Source organism: Trachypithecus francoisi, unplaced genomic scaffold (assembly GCF_009764315.1).
Source record: "Trachypithecus francoisi isolate TF-2019V2 unplaced genomic scaffold, Tfra_2.0 Lachesis_group7, whole genome shotgun sequence".
Taxonomy (NCBI): domain Eukaryota; kingdom Metazoa; phylum Chordata; class Mammalia; order Primates; family Cercopithecidae; genus Trachypithecus; species Trachypithecus francoisi.
Window position 1 is genome coordinate 78236197 of NW_022681472.1, and position 20216 is coordinate 78256412.

Sequence of the window (20216 nt, forward strand, 5' to 3'; positions counted from 1 at the left end):
AAATAGAAACAAATTTTAGAGACAGTTTTCACCTTTAGAATTTATTACATAAGCTATACACACAAAATGAAATCCTAGTTATAAAAGATGCATCTAGAAGAATAATTTATAATAAACCAACAAAAATGAGAATGTATATCTCCAGAAATATAGACATATTTAAATGTCCTCAGTGACTGGCACTGCTTTATGCATTACATAAGACAGTATCTACTAATTAAGGTATCAAATTTACCTTAGATAAATTTTAGAAGGTTTTAGAAGGCTTTAAAAACAATATCCAGATAAATCAACAACAAAAATACAGCTCAACTTTGAACTGCATTAAAATCCAGAATCTCTCATTTTAGATGACCATTCCTTATTCCCCTCAAAAGGTTTCCAACAGAAGCTATTTTACAAACTAATTATTAGAATGTCTTCTTCTCACTCTCCCCAAAAGCAAGTATGCATGGAAGTGCATGCTTTTAACCTTAAGAAATGTATTTTTGGTATCATTAATATAAAATTATAATATTTATATTTATAAAATTGCATATAAAAAGTATCAATAGAATATAACCTAAACACAATTTTAGAAAGATATCAACAGCTTGCAAATATAAAAACTTTGTGCTATTAAAAGGTGTTTAACAAGGTAGTTATTAATACATTTATTGTGTATATAATTACAAAAGTAAACCAAGAAATATTTAAAATCTTTATTAACCCAAATTAGAATTATAAAAATGTTTGTCTCAAAAACAATAACTGTGATACTCAAGTACAGAATTGTGGTGCAGCCAGAAGTTGTTCAAGAGCCCTCCCGCAAATCATGACTTGCACTGTGGCTTTTCAGTAAAGACAAGGGAATCTCAAGGCAGATGGCAGGAGGGCATTAAAGAAAACAAAGATGACAAAAAAGATGGGAAGGACACAATGGTTAAGTAAGTTTCTTGTCTGATACAATAAACTATTTTTAGGAAGGATAAAATTAAAAGTGCTTAATACCAACAAAATTTAACGCTGCTAATTACTCAAGTGCCATAAAATATTAGTTAACAAAATAACTTTATTAAGAATTGGATAAACTTTAACTATTATTACTATTACTACAGGATCTTGTCCTAGCAAAGTTCCAATATTTATCAGTTATCTTACACATGACATTTATCTTAATATGTACATAAATAAGAAAGTTTAAATACTTTTATTTTACTATTTTAATCTTTTCCTTAAAGATGCAGGGTTTCATACTACATCAATTAGGCGGACATGACAAAAATGACTTAAATAGGAACTGAATATAAAGAATACTCAATACCATGACATCATCATCTGGAACAACTGAAGTTTTCTACCTCTTGCTCCATTTTCTAGATAAAAGGGGGGAAGAGCAAATATTAAGTTTCAATATGAAATAAGCTAAAGAAACATTGCATTACTGTTTTTTTTCAGTAAACAACCTTAAGAATATTAATAGTCATGTATATATTTGATAGTGAAAATAAACATTCAGTTCAATATTTAAGACTGCCACATAAACTGATTTTACCTGTAGGACTTCATTATTTAAATAACTTTGAAATGAGTCTGGGGTGCATTCATCTTATGTTAAATTCAAATAGTATTCATCAAGGTACTGATGTAGTTAAAGAGTTTAGTATTTTACACTTTGTAGATATCAATATTATATATATTATACTACATAGTATAGTTTAGTAGGTATACTAAATACTATATATATACTAATGGGTATCATTTTTATATTCTGTAGTTACCAATAATATGCATAGGTAAGTAATATCTTTTTTTTTTTTTTTAATTTAGCACTCTATCTGGTGAAATGATCTGTTATTAAAAATAATAAGGCCAGGCATGGTGGCTCCTGCCTGTTAATGCCAGCACTTTGAGAGGCTGAGGCGGGAGGACTGCTTGAAGCTAGGAATTTGGGACCATCCTAGGCAATATAGCAAAACCTCCATCTCTATAAGAAATTTAAAAATTAGCCCAGTGTGGTGGCGCTTGCCTATAATCTCAGCTACTTGGAAAGCTGAGGCAGGATTGCCTGAGCTCAGGTGTTCCAGGTTATAGTGAGCTATGTTCTTGCCACTGAACTCCAGCCTGGGTGACAGAGAAAGATCCTGTCTCAAAAATAAATAATACTATAATTAACACTCTAATACCTACTATAAAGGAAGATTAAGTACACAAGTCTTTTTTTTTAAAGACAGAGTCTTACTCTGTTGTCCAGGCTGGAGTGCAGTGGCTTGATCTCGGCTCACTGCAACCTCTTGCCTCCCAGGTTCGAGTGATTCTCATGCCTCAGCCACCCAAGTAGCTAGGACTATGGGTGCACGCCACCACATCTGGCTAATTTTTGTTGTTTTAGTAGATGGGGTTTCACCATGTTGGCCAGGCTAGTCTTGAACTCCTGGGCTCAAGCAATACATTCGCCTTGGCTTCCCAAAGTGCTAGGATTACAGGCATGAGCCACTGTGCCTGGCTGACAAGTCTTAAAAGAAGCTATTATTCTTCATTAATACACACACACAAAAAGGGTATTCATAATTTATGTTCCACTATTTATTAAAGACACAAACTATTGGCTGGGTGTAGTGGCTGATGTTTGTAATTCCAGTACTTTGGGAGGCTGAGGCGGGTGGATGGCTTGAGCTCAGGAGCTCAAGATCAGAGTGGGTGACACAGCAAAACCTTATCTCTACAAAAAACACAAAAATTCGCTGGGCATGATGGCAGGCGCCTGTGGTCCCAGCTACTTAGGAGGCTGAGGCAGGAGGATCGCTTGAACCCAGGAGGTGGAGGTTGCAGTGAGTTGAGATCACACCACTGCACTCCAGCCTGGGAGACAGAGACCCTGTCTCTAAATAAATAAACAAATACACAAACTAAGTCCTAGATTGGAAAAATACTAAACTCACTTGCATTTAGAAACAATTCATAATCCACATATTAAAAATGATCTTTATGGAATGGGACATCAATTTTGGAAATAGAAAGATGGTCTTTAAGTTCTTACAATCAGTTTCTTACACATTAAATAAAGCCTCAACAATCCTACATAAGTGATATATTAATGTGACCATAAGAGCATTTGTAAAAAGTTTCCACTCAAGAGTTTACCTCAATAAGTGATGTTTTATCATAGTCTTTGCGATGCCGATAAATACACTGGCTGATTACTGCATATAAATTTTCCAACTGAAATATGTTGTAGTTTCGACTTTTTTTAACAACAGTCTTCAAAAGATTCTAAAAGAAAATATGAGTGTCAATATGTGTGAGAGAGAAACTTCCTCAAACAAGATACTTAATTTAGAAGGTTTGGGGAATTATTAAAAGCCTGACAGAGGGCAGACCAAGTCATCTGATGACACAGGGCAGCCTCTGGCAGTGGCTCTGACATTTAAATATACTTAAATCTGTCTATAATCCTGGCTTTGACCTTGAGTAACTCCTATTCTAAAAACTAGAGCTGAGGGGATTGCCAATTCTAAGTCTAGCCATAAGCATCTACAAATTAAAAACTAACCTCAATTTAGATTAACAGGAGAAAAGCAAAGCTTTTTTGCAGGAGATTTTATGATAGTATAAGTACATTTTAACTAATTTTATTATGTGAAACTAAAAAAGATACTACATAAATGGTGAACTACCTCACCACTTCAGGGTTCTTATATAAAAAGGATTTCCATCTGCTAAGTGTTTTTTTCTCATGACTAAAATGGTGGACTTACTGGATTTCTGTAATTCTTCAAGTCTGGCCCTACCAGAATATGCTGCCATTACCTCATAACTAACAAAAACAGACCATTATAGTTAAGTAACAACCAACTAAAATGGCTACAGGTAATGGTCATAAAAACAATGTATGGGACCAATACATTGTTAAAAACTGCATGTTAAAAACTGCAATTTAATACATTAAATAGTCACCTCCAACTACATCTTTTATGCAAATTATTCTATAGCAAGTATATCCTCTGATAAAAGGCCATTATTTATTGCATGCCTAATGGATATACTGTACTATTACATAGTCCATTTTGATGGGTTATATTATCAGAAGAAGTAAAAATTGAAATAGTCTCAGTAATGAATTGACTCTGAATGACATACATGTATACTGAGCAGAACAAAGCTGTAAAATTTATAACAATTAAGTAGAATAGTAATTGCTACTCTTAACCCCAAACAACATAACACGGTGAACTTACACACAAGTTCCTGTTTCAGCACTAGGAATACCATTTTACTGTCATGAGATTTATATGGACTTTCAGTTCCACACATACTTTTTAACAGAGTTTTTCAGAAAGACTACAGTTTTTTGAGAGAAACTACTCCAGGAATATTGCTGCTTCCTTCTCTAAGAAGTGTAGACATTGAGTTCTTATTAGCTCTGCTACATTCAAGAGAAAGGCTTTCCTAAGTTCATTAGTACTAACAGGTTCACTTTGTACTTAAACAGGGCAGATTTCCCTCTAAAATGCCAAAACTCTTATCTGTATTACAAATAATGTATCTTTGATAAATGTATAATGTTCTCAGACTTGAAATGTGGCCAAAAATAAAACAGGTAAATTGGAATTGAGATGCAAAATGTTTTTACTTTTGAAGGAAAAGGGCAAGAAATCAATCTTATTTCAAATATGTTAAGGCAACTGTAACACATCCAAGTTGTTGGCTGAGGAGGTAAGACTGTTGTTTAGGTGTGTCAGGGTGTGGAGTTCCAGATGTAGGATCACCCTTACAGAGGTGATGGCTATTCCAAAAGTAAAGAATAACAGAGCAGGCCGGGCGCGGTGGCTCAAGCCTGTAATCCCAGCACTTTGGGAGGCCGAGACGGGCGGATCACGAGGTCAGGAGATCGAGACCATCCTGGCTAACACGGTGAAACCCCGTCTCTACTAAAAAAATACAAAAAATTAGCCGGGCGAGATGGCGGGCGCCTGTAGTCCCAGCTACTCGGGAGGCTGAGGCGAGAGAATGGCGTAAACCGGGAGGCGGAGCTTGCAGTGAGCTGAGATCCGGCCACTGCACTCCAGCCTGGGCGACAGAGCGAGACTCCGTCTCAAAAAAAAAAAAAAAAAAGAATAACAGAGCAAATGATCAGAAAAACCGTGAGACGCTTACAAAAGTAGTTGAAGGCAAGGATGATTTAAGGACACAATAGTTTAGGAAGAAGACTTATCTATAGTGTCAACTGTTACAGATATGGCAAGAAGAGTTCAGTTTAACAAAGGCAAGTATTGGCTGGGCGCAGTGGTTCAAGCCTGTAATCCCAGCACTTTGGGAGGCCAAGATGGGCGGATCACAAGGTCAGGAGATCGAGACTATCCTGGCTAACACAGTGAAACCCCGTCTCTACTGAAAAATGCAAAAAAAAAAAACTAGCTGGGCGAGGTGGCGGGCGCCTATAGTCCCAGCTACTCGGGAGGCTGAGGCAGGAGAATGGCGTGAACCCGGGAGGCAGAGCTTGCAGTAAGCTGAGATCCGGCCACTGCACTCCAGCCTGGGCGACACAGTGAGACTCCGAAAAAAACAAAAACAAAAACAAAAACAACCCCCCCCCAAAAAAACCAACAAAAAAACAAAGGCAAGTATTATTAGCTATTAGGATGTCATTTTATTACAGTGCTTAGGTTGAAAATTGAATTTAGGGGAATAGGCAGGGGAAAAGAATGGGCAACAGGTAACATGGCAGCTATAAGAATCACTTAGCTATTTTATTTTCCCTTTGATTCCTACCACGGATCCTTGGATGTAATTCTTAATTTTGGGCCAGGCATGGTGGCTCACGCCTATAATCCTAGCACTTTGGGAGGCTGAGGCGGGAGGATTACTTGAGCTCAGGAGTTCAAGACCAAACTGGGCAACATAGTGAGACTTTGTCTATTTTTTTTTTTTTTAAAGAAATAAAAATCTTTTATATTTAAAAATAATAGTAATAATTCTTTACTTTTTTAGACAGAGTTTTGCTCTTGTCACCCGGCTGGAGTGCAGTGGCACGATCTTGGCTCACTGCAACCTCCGCCTCCGGTTTCAAGTGATTCTCCTGCCTCAGCCTCCCCAGTAGCTGGGAATACAGGTACCCACCACCACACCCAACTAATTTTTTATTTTATTTTATCTATTATTTATTTGTTCATTTTGAGACAGAGTCTCACTCTGTCACCCAGGCTGGAGTGCAGTGGTGCAATCTCGGCTTACTGTAAGCTCCACCTCCTGGGTTCACGCCGTTCTCCTGCCTCAGCCTCCTGAGTAGCTGGGACTACAGGTGCCTGCTACCATGCCCGGCTAATTTTGTTTTTGTACTTTTAGTAGAGATGGGTGGGACTGCAGGCATGAGTCACTACGCCCAGCCTAATTTTTTATTTTTAGTAAAAACAGGGTTTCCGCACTGTTGGCCAGGCTGGTCTTGAACTCCTGACCTCAGGTGATCCGCCCACCTCGGCCTCCCAAAATGCTGGGGTTACAGGCGTGAGCCACCGCGCCTGACCTATTCTTAATTTGGAACAGGGGAAGGAGAAGAACAGTAAAGGGAAGCTTGGAGGAAAAAACGTTTTACTTTTTCATGTAAATCCCATGTAGCCAGAATGCTACTAGTCACAAGCCGGTGTTTGGGGATTACTAATCTGCAGAGTAAAAGCATTATGATTTCAATTTACATACTTTTAATCGCTCATGATCCACAACAAGTGAGGGTGTCGGCTGAGAAAGAATTGCCAAAGCCTTTTCAACACTGATGAGCTGCTGCTGTTCTACCTGGGAACGTCTAGCTCGAGTCATTCGCAGAACACACATTTCTAGAATGAAAAATCAAATAATTATTATTTGGTCCATACATATGATGCCTAAAATAAATAATAATAATAGGCAGATTAAACAGAGCATGTTTACTAAGGACATAAACAGCAATTCTGGCTTATTAACTCGTTCTGTTGTAAGATTGAGATACCGCCACTCATACACTCAAAAATTAAGGACAGTTTGAGACGTGTGTTTCATACTGAGTATTTGAAGGGGAGTCTCAACAGGTTAGAATGTCTTCTACTTGGGCACAAGACACATAGAACTGAAAAGCTAGAAGGGACCTCAATAATCTAGAACAGGGGTTGTAAAATACCATCCATGGTCAAAATCTGGCCTATCACTGTAAATTAAGTTTTATTAGAACACAGCCTGCCTGTAATTCCAGCACTTTGGGAGGCCGAGGCAGGTGAATCCCTTGAGTCCAGGAGTTCAAGACCAGCCTGGGCAACATGGAAAAACCTCGTCTCTTTAAAAAAAAAAAAAAAAATTAGCTGCGCATGGTGGTACATGCCTATAGTCCCAGCTGCTTGGGAGGCTGAGGTTGGAGGATTGTTTGAGCCCAAGAGGCAGAAGTTGCAGTGAGCAGAGATCATGCCACTGAAATCCAGCCTGGATGACAGAGGAAGACTCTGTCTCAAAACAAACCAACCAACCCAGCCACATCAATTTGATCTACTGTCAATGTAGTTTTCCCAGCAGGGTTGAGTGGTTGTCACAGAGACCAAGATTGTATGGGCCCCTGTGTAGGCTAAAGTATTTAACTATCTGGCATTTGGTTCTTTAAATAAGAAGTCTGCTGATCCATGACTTAGAAGAATACACTCAACGAGAAATGAGAAAAATAAGGCTAGGAGAGGTAAAGAGACTTTTCTTTCTTTCTTTTTTTTTTTTTTGAGATGGAGTCTTTTTGTCACCCAGGTTGGAGTGCAGTGGCATGATCTCGGCTCACTGCAACCTCTGCCTCCGCCTCCCGGGTTCAAGTGATTCTCCTGCCTCAGCCTCCGGTGCAGCTGGAACTACAGGCGTGTACTACCATGCCCAGCTAATTTTTGTATTTTTAGTAGAGACGGGGTTTCACCATATTGGCCAGGCTGGTCTCGAACTCCTGACCTCGTGATCCATCCACCTCAGCCTCCCAAAGGACTGGGATTACAGGCGTGAGCTACCGTGCCCGGCTGTGAAGATACCTTTCTAAGGATATACGTCTAATTGTTGTGAAAGCCAGGATAAGAACCCAGATTTCTTGATATCTAAGCAAGTACCTGTACCGCTAAATAGTATTCTTGTTAAAAAGAAAACGATACAAGAAAAATAAAGCAAATCTGATTCAAACCAAAACATATTATACAGCCAGAAGATTAACATTTAAAATATTCACACTAGAAAGTATATCCTAGACTACTATTGCTAATTACTCAAATACACTTAGAACTCATGTCAAAGAAGCCCTTGCAAAAGGCTTGCATTCAGTGTATCAGTCACTGGAAAAAAAAAAAAAAAAAAGTCCATTAACTTAGTCAATGCTTATTTTTGACCAAAATAAATTTTTGGCCCCACTATCCACTATTTTGCTTTGTATGATTTTTTTTTTTTTTTGAGACGGAGTCTCGCTCTGTGGCCCAGGCTGGAGTACGGTGGCCGGATCTCAGCTCACTGCAAGCTCTGCCTCCCGGGTTTACGCCTCTGGAGTAACTGGGACTACAGGCGCCCGCCACCTCGCCTGGCTAGTTTTTTTGTATTTTTTAATACAGACGGGGTTTTACCGTGTTACCCAGGATGCTCTCGATCTCCTGACCTCGTGATCCACCCGTCTCGGCCTCCCAAAGTGCTGGGATTACAGGCTTGAGCCACCGTGCCCGGCTTCTTTGTATGATTAAATAATGTTTGGCTTTTCTAAAATCCAAACAAACCTACTGTCAAGGGTTCCAGAAGATTCAAATGAGGACAATTCTAAATAGAAAATTTGCGGAGCAGGATCCGTGGAATAAATATAAAAAATATTGAACTTAACCTACAATAAGGGTTATAGAAAAATGATCAGGGTGGGTAAGAGTTGTTCATGCCACTCAGCAAGAATCATAGCAGACTCTTATTTTGCTTAAAAATGAAAGGGTATCATATGCTTTAGTTTGTTACATTTAATCTTCAAAATATCTCATTACCAAGCAACTGTCTATCTGCCCCAATTTTGCAGATGAGCAAACAGACTAACAAGTTAAGTATCTTGCCAAAGGTCACAAGCTACTAAGTAGTGAATTGGAGGCTCAAATCTAGGTCTGTTTGATGCCACAGCTTGTAACTATCCTTACTAGCTCAATAGTAAACATACTGCTATTGTTTTCTAATTAACTAACATCTGTGCTCTAAAAGGCAAGCAAAAAGCAACAAACTAAGATGCAATTCATTGTTTAGAAACTTTGAAATATCTTTTAAAATTAGTAAATTATTTTAATTGAAAAAGATGTACCTTTTCCTTCATTTTCATCAGAAATATGTATTATCTGAGAGCTAGAAGCATCTCCATTGCAAGCAGTCTTCTCTCTCCTTAATTCTGTACATACTGTAGTCTTCCTAGAGTCTTCAAGCTCATTCTCGATATTACAAGTATTTGAATTATTTCTCAATTCCAGTTTGCTTTCAGAGGCATTTTGCTGCTTTTCGTTTTCTTCCACTGAAGACTCTCCTGTGTTTCCGGTCTCATTATGATCTACACTTGTGTCTTGAGTTTCCTCTGTATCACTCTCAATTTTGTGATCCATGGCATTCTGGCTATCATCCTTTGCCTGTGAAATCCTCCTTCGCTTTCTTATGGTGCCTAAGTACCATTTTGACTTTTTGCGAATTTTCCTCTTCAACTGAGCTTCAAGAAATTTAAAGAAAAATGATGAAAGAACATTCAACCATTTTCTAAAATTCAAAGAGTGAAAAACCCTGATATATGAAAGGATAAATAGTGAGAAACCACAGTAGTTTTGTATGGTTAAAATACAGAAACAAGAATAGAGCATACTGTGAGAAGGTGGAGGAAGTGGGTAAGGCCCAGATCATAAAATGGTAAAAATTATTTTATCTTGAATACTTTTAATCTTGAATAATTTTAAGGAGGGTACTGACATGATCTGTCTGATGCATATTTTGCAAACATTACTTTGGCAGCAGTATGAGAAATGGACTGGAAGAAGGGCCAAACTTGAAATAGGCTACACTTATTGAGTGAGCATTTATCATATACTAGAAACTATCTTACTACATTGCCTAGACTGGAGTGCAATGGCTATACACAAGCACAGTCATGGCGCACTACAACCCCAAACTCCTGGGCTCTAGCGATCCTCCTACCTCAGCCACCTGAGTAGCTACAACTATAGGCGTAACCCACTGCATCAAGCATATACTAGGAATTCTTCTAAGTCCCTTATGTATGCTTGCTCATTAAAATTTCACTTTAACCGGGCCAGGAATCCCAGCACTTTGGGAGGCTGAGGCGGGCGGATCACGAGGTCAGATCGAGACCATCTTGGCTAACACAGTGAAACCCCATCGCTACTAAAAATACAAAAAAATTTGCTGGGCATGGTAGCGGGCGCCTGTAGTCCCAGCTACTCGCAGGAGAATGGTGTGAACCCGGGAGGCGGAGCTTGCAGCGAGTCGAGATCATGTCACTGCACTCCAGCCTGGGCAACAGAGCGAGACTCTGTCTCAAAAACAAAAACACAAATTTAACTTTAACCCAATGAAGTTTGCTACCATTATCATCGTCAGTTTATAGATGAAGAAACTAAGGTACAGAGAGGTTAAATATTCTGTCTAGACTAGATGCAGTATAACCACACAGCAGAAGTCCTGGAAAGAAGTGGTAAAACTTTTAGGTAGTAGAAGTGACAAAGGACAATGAAAGATTATCTTTCTCCCCAGTCGTTTTTTTCCTTTACTTCTTTCTTTCTTTTTTTGAGACGGGGTCTTGCTCTGTCACCCAGGCTGGAGTGCTGTGGCATAATCAATAGCTCACTGCAGCCTTGAACTCCTGGGCTTAAGCAATCATCCTGCCTCAGTCTCCCAAGAAGGTAGGGCTACAAATGTGTGCCACCATGCCTGGCTAGTGTTTTGTTTGTTTGGCTTTTTAGAGATGGGGTCTTGCTCTGTTGCCCAGGCTGGTCTTAAACTCCTTGCCTCAAGCAATCCTACCACCTTGGCCTCCCAAAGTGCTGGGATTGCAGACATGAGCCACAGTGCCTGGCCTCTGTCCAGTGATTTTCTTAATGGTGTCTGGGAGCTTGTCTGCTGCCTCTTGGTTGTCAGAAGCTGCTTCTCTTGTTATCTTGATTTCTTTTTTTTTTTTTTTGAGATGGAGTCTCACTCCGTCCCCCAGGCTGGAGTGCTGTGGCGCAATCTTGGCTCACTGCAAGCTTCAGCTCCCAGGTTCACGCCATTCTTCTGCCTCAGCCTCCCAAGTAGCTGTACTATAGGTGCCCACCACCATGCCTGGCTAATTTTTTGTATTTTTAGTAGTGATGGGGTTTCACCGTGTTAGCCAGGATGGTCTCGATCACCTGACCTCGTGATTTGCCCACCTTGGCCTCCCAAACCGCTGGGATTACAGGCGTGAGCCACTGCGACTGGCCCTATCTTGATATTTTTAAAGCCAAACCTTTCTAAAATTATCAAACCATCTTTTGCTGGCATTAAATTCCTTCTGCTTTGTCATATAATGACTTCATTTTTTCTAGAATTGTATTAGAATCTACAGGTATGCCTTCCTTTCTTATAGCAATCTTGCATCCAGATAAAAGCTGCATTTTCAATATCAGACAAAAGGTATTTCACAAAAAGTACAAAGTTTTTGCATCTGCTAGTGTAGCTGCAACAACAGCTTCACAAATTTCCTTCTTTTCTTTATTTTTTGAGACAGTCTTGCTCTATTGCCCAGGCTGGAAGGCAGTGGCGTGATCTCGGCTCACTGCAACCTCCGCCCTGCCGGGTTCAAGCAATTCTCTTGCCTCAGTCCCCCGAGGAGTTGAGATTACGGGAGGAGCTGGGATTACAACAGGTGCGCACCACCATGCCCAGTTAGTTATTGTATTTTTAGTAGAGACGGGGTTTCACCATGTTGGTCAGGCTGCTCTTGAGCTCCTGACCTCAGGCGATCTGCCCACCTTGACCTCCCAAAGTGCTGGGATTACATGTGTGAGCCACTGCACGCAGTATTCTTTTCTTTCTTTTGAGACAAGGGTCTCGCTTCGTTAGCCAGGTTGCAGTGCAGTGATGCAATCTGGCTCACTGCAAACTCCACCTCCCGGGTTCAAGTGATTCTTGTGCCTCAGCCTCCCTAGTGGCTGGGATTACAGGCACTCTCTACCACACCTGGCTAATTTTTTTAATTTGTAGTAGAGATGGGGTTTCATCATGTTGACCAGGCTTGTCTCAAATTCTTGACCTCAAGTGATCCACCCGCCTCAGCCTCCCAAAGTGCTGGGTTTACAGGCGTGAGCCACCACGCCTGGCTCTTTATTATTATTACTGTTGTTTTCAATGGTCCTTACACTGGATTCATTTGTCTTGAAAGGGCAGGATACTAGAGCTGCAGACCTCAATCTATGGCATGTATCAAGCAATTCAACTTTATCTTAGAAAGTTATGACTTTCTCTGCTTCTTGGGAGCACTTCCAGCATTACTAGTGGCACCTCCTATGTGTCCTATGGTGTTACTCAAGGTTTTTTTGTACTATGCTAAACACAATAAAAAATACTTGAGAACTGCAAATCACTTTCTACTGCAATAAGCAATTTACTGGAGAGGCCAACTGCTCACATCACACATCGTTTTAAGTAGATATTCACGAAACTTGAGCTCACCACACAGCAACAGGAGGTAGCTCCGAAATTATGGTAGTACAGTTATTTACTACAGTTAATTTTATGCAGTTGTGATTTATTTATCTCTTATTTTTTTGAGAGGGAGTCTCGCTCTGTTGCTCAGGCAGGAGTGCAGTGGTGCGATCTCAGCTCACTGCAAGCTCCGCCTCCCGGGTTCACGCCATTCTCCTGCCTCAGCCTCCCAAGTAGCTGGGACTACAGGCGCCTGCCACCATGCCCAGCTAATTTTTTGGATTTTTAGTAGAGATGGGGTTTCACTGTATTAGCCAGGGTGATCTTGATCTCCTGACCTCGTGATCTGCCTGCCTTGGCCTCCCAAAGCGCTGGGATTACAGGCGTGAGCCACTGCCCCCGACCTAGTTGTCATTTAATACTGAATCTTTACATTTGTTTACATTTCTCTTGACCGCAAATGGTGCTATGTACGATCTGTGTTTGTGTGTTAAGTTTTGATAAATCTTAACTTTTAAAAATAGACTTGTGTATATTTTATAGTGGTAAGTGATAAAATAGACTACTGTCTATACATATTATATGCATCTGTGACATACCTAATTTTTTCACTATTTCTAGACTATGCAATTCAATCTGCAAATTTTTTCAAACTGTTGCAAAGTCCAAAAACATTTCCAAGATATTTATTGAAAAAAATCCACACATATGTGGACCTGTGCACCTCAAACTCGTATTATTCAAGGGTCAATTGTACTCAGAACATAAACATGACATGAATGTCCACAAACAGAAGTTAACTCACATAATCAGCACCCAGATTGAGAAACAGAATATATACTAACATTCCAAATCACCCTTATTCTAATTCTAGTCATAATATCCTAAAAGGTAAACAGTATCCTGATTTATAACAGCATGGATTAGTTTTGCCCATTTTTGACTTCATACATAAATTTTATGTCACATGTGAATGTACCTAGGATTCACTCAACATTGGGAGGTTCATCTGTGCTGTTGTATGTAGTTAACGTTTAAGGATTCTCATTGTATAATAATTCATATCTTTCCATTCTACTGGTAATGGGCATTTGAGCTACTTCCAGTGTTGAACCATGACTTTTAATAGCAAAACGGCAACCACTTTTGTACCAACCTAATATTATGAATACTGTTTCTTTGAATATTCTTGTACATGTTTTTTGGTGGATACAAAATATGTAATCCTGTTGGGTAATCTATCAAACGATTGTTTTAAGGGAGCCAATTTCCATGTCATTAATTTCCACACATATATATTCTTACTTAAAGTTGATTTGACTGTCAGCATTCTGGTACTGAAGGCCTCTTGCTAATTTTCTTCTCTTATCTTTCCTTTCCTAGCTGCCTCCTCCCATTGCTTCAAAAGAAGGGTTTACTCTTTCTCTATCTCAAATCAGTTACCCGAGGATGGACAAACTTGCAATAGAAGGTTCTAACCCCAGCAAACACCGCTAACCCTAACCTTAACATGCACACAGAGATCTAAAAAGGTAGTGAGGAATGGCCGGGCGCGGTGGCTCACGCCTGTAATCCAAGCACTTTGGGAGACTGAGGCAGGCAGATCATGAGATCAGGAGATCGAGACCATCCTGGCTAACATGGTGAAAACCCATCTAAAAAAAAAAAAAAATTAGCCAGGCTTGGTGGGAGGCACCTATAGTCGCAGCTACTTGGGAGGCTGAGGCAGGAAACCGGGACGCAGCAGTTGCAGTGAGCCGAGATTGCGCCAACCGCACTCCAGCCTGAGTGACAGAGCGAGACTCTGTCTCACAAAAAATAAAAAAAAAAAAAAGTAGTGAGGAATTACAGTGCCAAAATCTGGGAAAACAAATGAATAACAGAGGCTAAGAAGCTGAGCAGAGTCTGACAATGGGGCTTAAAGAACAAAAATTGGAATTAAAAGTCTGCCAAGGAAGGCAGGCCTCAGAAAACCCTACAGGCTTTGAATTGGTAATCTCTGGAGTTACCTCTTAAGAATAAGGGAGAGTAGGAAATAGACCAGAATTTACAGACATCAGTTTCAAACCCAGTCAGTCCACAATTAGATGGTGGCTTTTGGGTTGCAAGTGGTACATTATAAACTTGGATTTATTTCAAGAATGCAAAGTTGTCTTAATAGTAAGAAAATCAATGTAATTCATTGCTTTAACACAAATAAAGGAAAATAAGGGAGAAAGTGAATGGCATTAGTAAAGAATAAAGTTATAATTTCATAAATGAAAACTACTGGAGTACTTACCAGGAGTGCTGCAAGCCATGGGAGTACTTGGTGTCTTTAGCTTTTCATTCTGCTCTGGGTCTGATCTTTTGTCACCAGCAAGAGTGGAACTTTGCTTTGGCATCACATGGTAGTAAGATGGGGCATATTTGGAGGAGCTACAACCTTATAAATAGATATGTGGGATGTCAAAAGGATTTCCAGATTTCAAAATTACATGAAGGATTAACTAAAAGTACAAAATACACCTGAAGCATCCTTTTCATATGCTTCTGAAATTCATATATTCTGAAATTCATTCATAATATTAGGTTGGTACAAATCAACCAAATCACTTTCCTACCTCTTTTCTTTCTAGATTCCTGAATTTCTTCACAGAGCTGCTCAAAGTCTTCATCAAGTTCTTCTTTAATTATGGCATAGGCAGTATCTCTTAAAGCACAGGCTCTATGCCTAATAAGACGATCTATGAAGTGAATAAAAATTTTAAGTTTGAATTTCCCCCTTTCAATAATATAACAAAAATAAACTCAGCATATTGGGCTAAGATAGTAGTAGCTCTTACAATTCCTTTTTGTCCTATTCTGTTTCTGGTGCTAATCTAATGTTCTGGACATCGGATTCAATACAGCAGACTAAACCCAAACAATTTTACTCTCTGTCCTGTTTAGATCCCTTTGAAATATCAGAAAAAAAAAAAAAAAATCAATCAATAGCAAGAAATCAAACAATAACAAAAATTAAAAGAGAAGGCTATCAGTGTCATTAGTGAACAAGGAATGTGAAAGAATTTTGCAAGAGGTATATAGAGGCTGTTATTGCATTGACAAAGAAACTAGACAAAGACAATGAAAAAGCAACCCTCCACAGGAAACACTGGGAAAATCCTAAGCTCAGAGTATGACTACTACAAACTGGAATATGATTTGAGGCAGAAGAAGGAATAAGTGAATGCAGGATTGCTTGAGCCACATCAATACTCAAAGGACAAGAGCCTGCAAAATTCACTCCCAGGTTATACAGTATATTACATGCAGAATGTTGAAGTGGGCTTTCTAAAATGGCATTTGGGCCTGAAGAAAGTCAGGGCAAGGTCTAAGTAGTGATTCCTGAACCCAGCAGCATCAGTGTCACAGGGAAACTCATTGGAAATGCAAATTCTCAGGGTCCACACCTACAGAATCAGAAACCCTAGAGATGGGGTCCAGTGATCCATATTTTATGAAGTCCTTTAGGAGACTGTGTTGTCCACTAACATTTGACACCACTAGCCTGAAGTAATTTTAGACTGCCACAATAGACAGAAAGGGAGCAGCAGCAGCAGCATGACTGAAAGCCCTCTGCCTCCAGGGTACCTCGTTCCTTCTTCCTAGGTACAATGGAGTGTTCCTCATCTTGTTAGTCTGTTTCCCACTGGTTAACTCCAGAACTCTGAACTACAGGGATATGCCTAGGGAAGGTAAGCTAGAGGACTGCGAGGGAAAGAATAGTAAGCTTTTCAATTGTTGAAAACATTTTCAGTAGTTTCCTATACTAATCAATCTATCTAACAAGAAGCACCAATTTAAAAACAGAAAGCCAATCCCAGCACTTTGGGAGGCCGAGACGGGCGGATCACGAGGTCAGGAGTTCGAGACCATCCTGGTGAACACGGTGAAACCCCGTCTCTACTAAAAAATACAAAAACTAGCTGGGCGAGGTGGCGGCGCCTGTAGTCCCAGCTACTTGGGAGGCTGAGGCAGGAGAATGGCGTAAACCCGGGAGGCGGAGCTTGCAGTGAGCTGACATCCGGCCACTGCACTCCAGCCTGGGCGACAGAGCGAGACTCTGTCTCAAAAAAAAAAAAAAAAAAAAAAAAAAAAAAAAAAAAAAAAAAACAACAACAACAGAAAGCCAATGTACTGGAGGGGAAATTAATACAGAAAACAACTATTTTTAAAATGTATCTTTTTATCCACTGGTGAGAGTTAAAGAACTCTGCATCCGTAAGAACAGGAAGCTATCAAAAAATTAAATAAGCACCAAGAAAGAACATTTCTTGGAAATGGACAAGCTGCAGAACAAATACGTCATTAAAAATCCCTTATACATTTTCTTTTTAAAAATTTGTAAAAATTTAAGGGGTGCAAGTGTAATTCTGTCACAGGCACAGACTGCACATGAAGTCAGGGCTTTGGGGGTATCCACCACCCAAATAACATACATTGCACCCATTAAAATTTATATTAATAGAGGGGATAGGTGAGAGCAGAAGGGGTATATGCATAGAGAAAGGTCTGGAAAGATATCCTCAAACAGTGTCTGCCTTTGGAGAACGGAAATGGGGGACTAGATTTTTTAAATTACTAAGTCCTATATTATATTGCTTTTGTAATAAAAAGTATAATGGTCTTAACTAGTAGAATATTTTAAAAACCATTTCATTACAGAGTGCCTACTTTTCCACTTTGAGGAAAAGCACTGATACACAAAATATACAAGCCATTTTGTGTCTCATTAGAGGATCTATCATGTAATTGTTAATAAACAGGGATTTGGGAATGAAAGAAAACTGCATTCAAATTCTCACTCTGCCCCTTCCTGGAATTGTGACCTTGAGCAATGTTTTTAACCTTTCTAAACTTCATTTTTACCATTTGTAAAATGGGGATAAGGTTGTTGTGAGGATTAAACAGTATTTTGATTATGTTTATAATATAGCACCTGACACAAAAATCAACCCTAAGTGTTAGCTGCCCCCCAACTCCACCCCCTGAAAAAAAATTCACTAATGCTCACCTCCAGGATCTCTATCTGGATTGTATTCTAAGGCATTACTACAGATTAGATCAATATCTCTCAAATAGTCTTTCACAGTCAGATACTTGTGTAGATCAATTTTACTGATTACAGATGAAAGGTCCATTGGTTGCTTTATTACAGTGACATAATCAGGAACCTAAAATTCAAGCAAATGATCAAATCACAAAATTAACTCTAAACATAACATGTGAGTCAAGTTTCTCTGCCAGGCAATATAGGAGATAGAGAATAAAGATGTAAGAGATTATGATAATATATTTAACATAAAACCTTTGACTTGATCTAAGGCTGTTTTTGTTTTGTATTTGTTTCTTATCCTTGGGCAGCTGTATTCTCCAGTAATTGTTTCTTATCCTTGGGCAGCTGTATTCTCCAGTAACAGCCTATATTCTTTCCTCATCCAATTGCCACCCATTTTTCAGGGCAACTTAAGACCTGGCTCTCCAGGTCTCTTCCAACTGTGCAGGTCATAATAATATCATGCCTGTTATCCCCAGCACTTTGGGAGGCTCAGACAGGAAGATTGCTTGAGGCCAAGAGTTTGAGACTAGGCTGGGCAACATAGCAAGACCCTATCTCTACAAGGTTGCAGTGAAAGATGATTGTGTCACTGCACTCCAGCCCGGGCAACAGAGTGAGGCCCCAATCCTTACTACAAAAACAAAACAAAACAAAACAAAAAACCAAAACAAACAAACAAACAAAAACACAGAAAAAAACCACACAACAAAAAAAGGGCCGGGAATGGTGGCTCATCCCTGTCATCCCAGCACTTTCAGAAGCCGAGGCAGGCGGATCACCTGAGGTCAGGAGTTTGAGACCAGCCTCGCCAACATGGAGAAACCCTGTCTCTACTAAAAATAAAAGAATTAGCTGGGCGTGGTGGCACACGCCTGTAGTCCCAGCTACTTGGGAGGCTGAGGCAGGAGAATTGCTTGAACCTGGTAGGTGGAAGCTGCAATGAGCCGAGATCGCGCCATTGCACTCTAGCCTGGGCAACAGGAGCAAAACTGTGTCTCAAAAAAATAAAAATAAAATAAGACATTCTCAATTACTTTTGGAATGTTTAGGTTGGGGAGACAAAGTTAATTGTCTGTAGGAAAGGAAAATGTGTTACCCTGCTCTTAAAGTCTCCATGTGCTTAGGACACTAATCTGGTACATGTTTCCAAATAGATAAAACTAGTTCACAGTGTAGGCAGAACCACATAAACTCTTCAAATATCCTTTGATTGTGAAGCATTATAGCCTAGAATACACTTGATCCAAAGATTAAATTAATACCTCATCAGGGTCAACAGGCTTAGTAAACACTCGGAATCGTTTGTCAATAGCAAGCCTATGTGTAACATTTCTTAAGAAAATCCTCAGTTCTCTAAATGTATCTTCTTCTTGTTCTTCTAGTCGTTTCACTTCTTCTGCTGTCAGCGATCTTGGTTCAGGTGGTGGTGCTACTGGGAGTACCTCCAAAGCCTGCAAAACTTCACATGAATGGAAGAGTTTTGTTATTGCTCCTCCATAACACTGAGGGTTAACAAGTGATTTAGTGAAAACAGAGTCAGGATTTGAGGGATTATCTTCCTTACATATGCAAGGAATCCAAAGATTTGGAATACAAAAGTACTACCATAATCTCTAACCCTACATCCCCTCTAGAAATCATTAGCCAACTTATAATTTGGAATGCTAATTCCTACAAGTCATTACCTCTGTTCCATTTTAAGATAATTTAAGAGGCGGCCAGGCACAGTGGCTCACACCTGTAATCCCATCACTTTGGGAGCCCGAGGTGGGAGGATCACGAGGTCAGGAGATCGAGGCCATCCTGGCTAACACGGTGAAACCCTGTCTCTATTAAAAATACAAAAAATTAGCTGGGCGCCGTGGCATGCACCTGTAGTCCTAGCTACTCAGGAGGTTGAGGCAAGAGAATGGCATGAACCCGGGAGGCAGAGCTTGCAGTGAGCCAAGATCGTGCCACTGCACACCAGCCTGGGTGACAGAGAGGGATTCTGTCTCAAAAACAAACAAACAAACAAAAACCCAGATAATTTAAGAGGTTATTAAACTTCGAAATTGCATTATTTCCAGGACAAAAATATTCCAACTATAAAAAAGCCTTCTTTACTAGTTTGGAACTAATGAAAATGTGTAATATGCTTCAAATATAACAAAAAGTTATTTTGTTTAAATAGATATCCAATGAGTATTCAGGATAAAAAAAGGATTATTAGAGTCCTGCCACAATGAGCTGACAAACTACTAAGGGAGTAAGAGGCATAATTATATAATCGTAATGCCATATTAGTAGTATTTTAAAAGTATGATGGGTCATAAAGGCAGAAGCAATTCATTTTGTCCATGTAAGTTAGGAAAGGCTTCATAATAAAGAATAAATGAGGTATACTAAAAGGACAAGTATTTAGCCAGGCATGGTGGCATGAGCCTGTAGTCCTAGCTACTTGGGAGGCTGATGTGGGAGGATGCTTGAGCCCAGGAGGTTGAGGCTGCAG

The 20216-nt window shown here is 39.6% G+C and overlaps 1 protein-coding gene across 2 annotated transcripts in view; it reads right to left on the reverse strand.

Moving 5' to 3' along the window:
* Positions 1–20: 20 nt before the first annotated feature.
* Positions 21–20216, reverse strand: part of ATAD2 (ATPase family AAA domain containing 2) — a 104263-nt gene continuing 84067 nt past the window's right edge. For both annotated transcript variants that reach the window (XM_033202398.1, XM_033202397.1), the window contains 8 exons: positions 18988–19184; positions 17681–17840; positions 15246–15368; positions 14924–15067; positions 9284–9676; positions 6676–6809; positions 3124–3252; positions 21–1355 (listed from right to left, as the gene is read on the reverse strand). In XM_033202398.1, the coding sequence (XP_033058289.1) occupies positions 1314–1355; positions 3124–3252; positions 6676–6809; positions 9284–9676; positions 14924–15067; positions 15246–15368; positions 17681–17840; positions 18988–19184 (1322 nt within the window). In that variant the 3' untranslated portion in view covers positions 21–1313. The remainder of the gene's footprint in view (positions 1356–3123; positions 3253–6675; positions 6810–9283; positions 9677–14923; positions 15068–15245; positions 15369–17680; positions 17841–18987; positions 19185–20216) is intronic.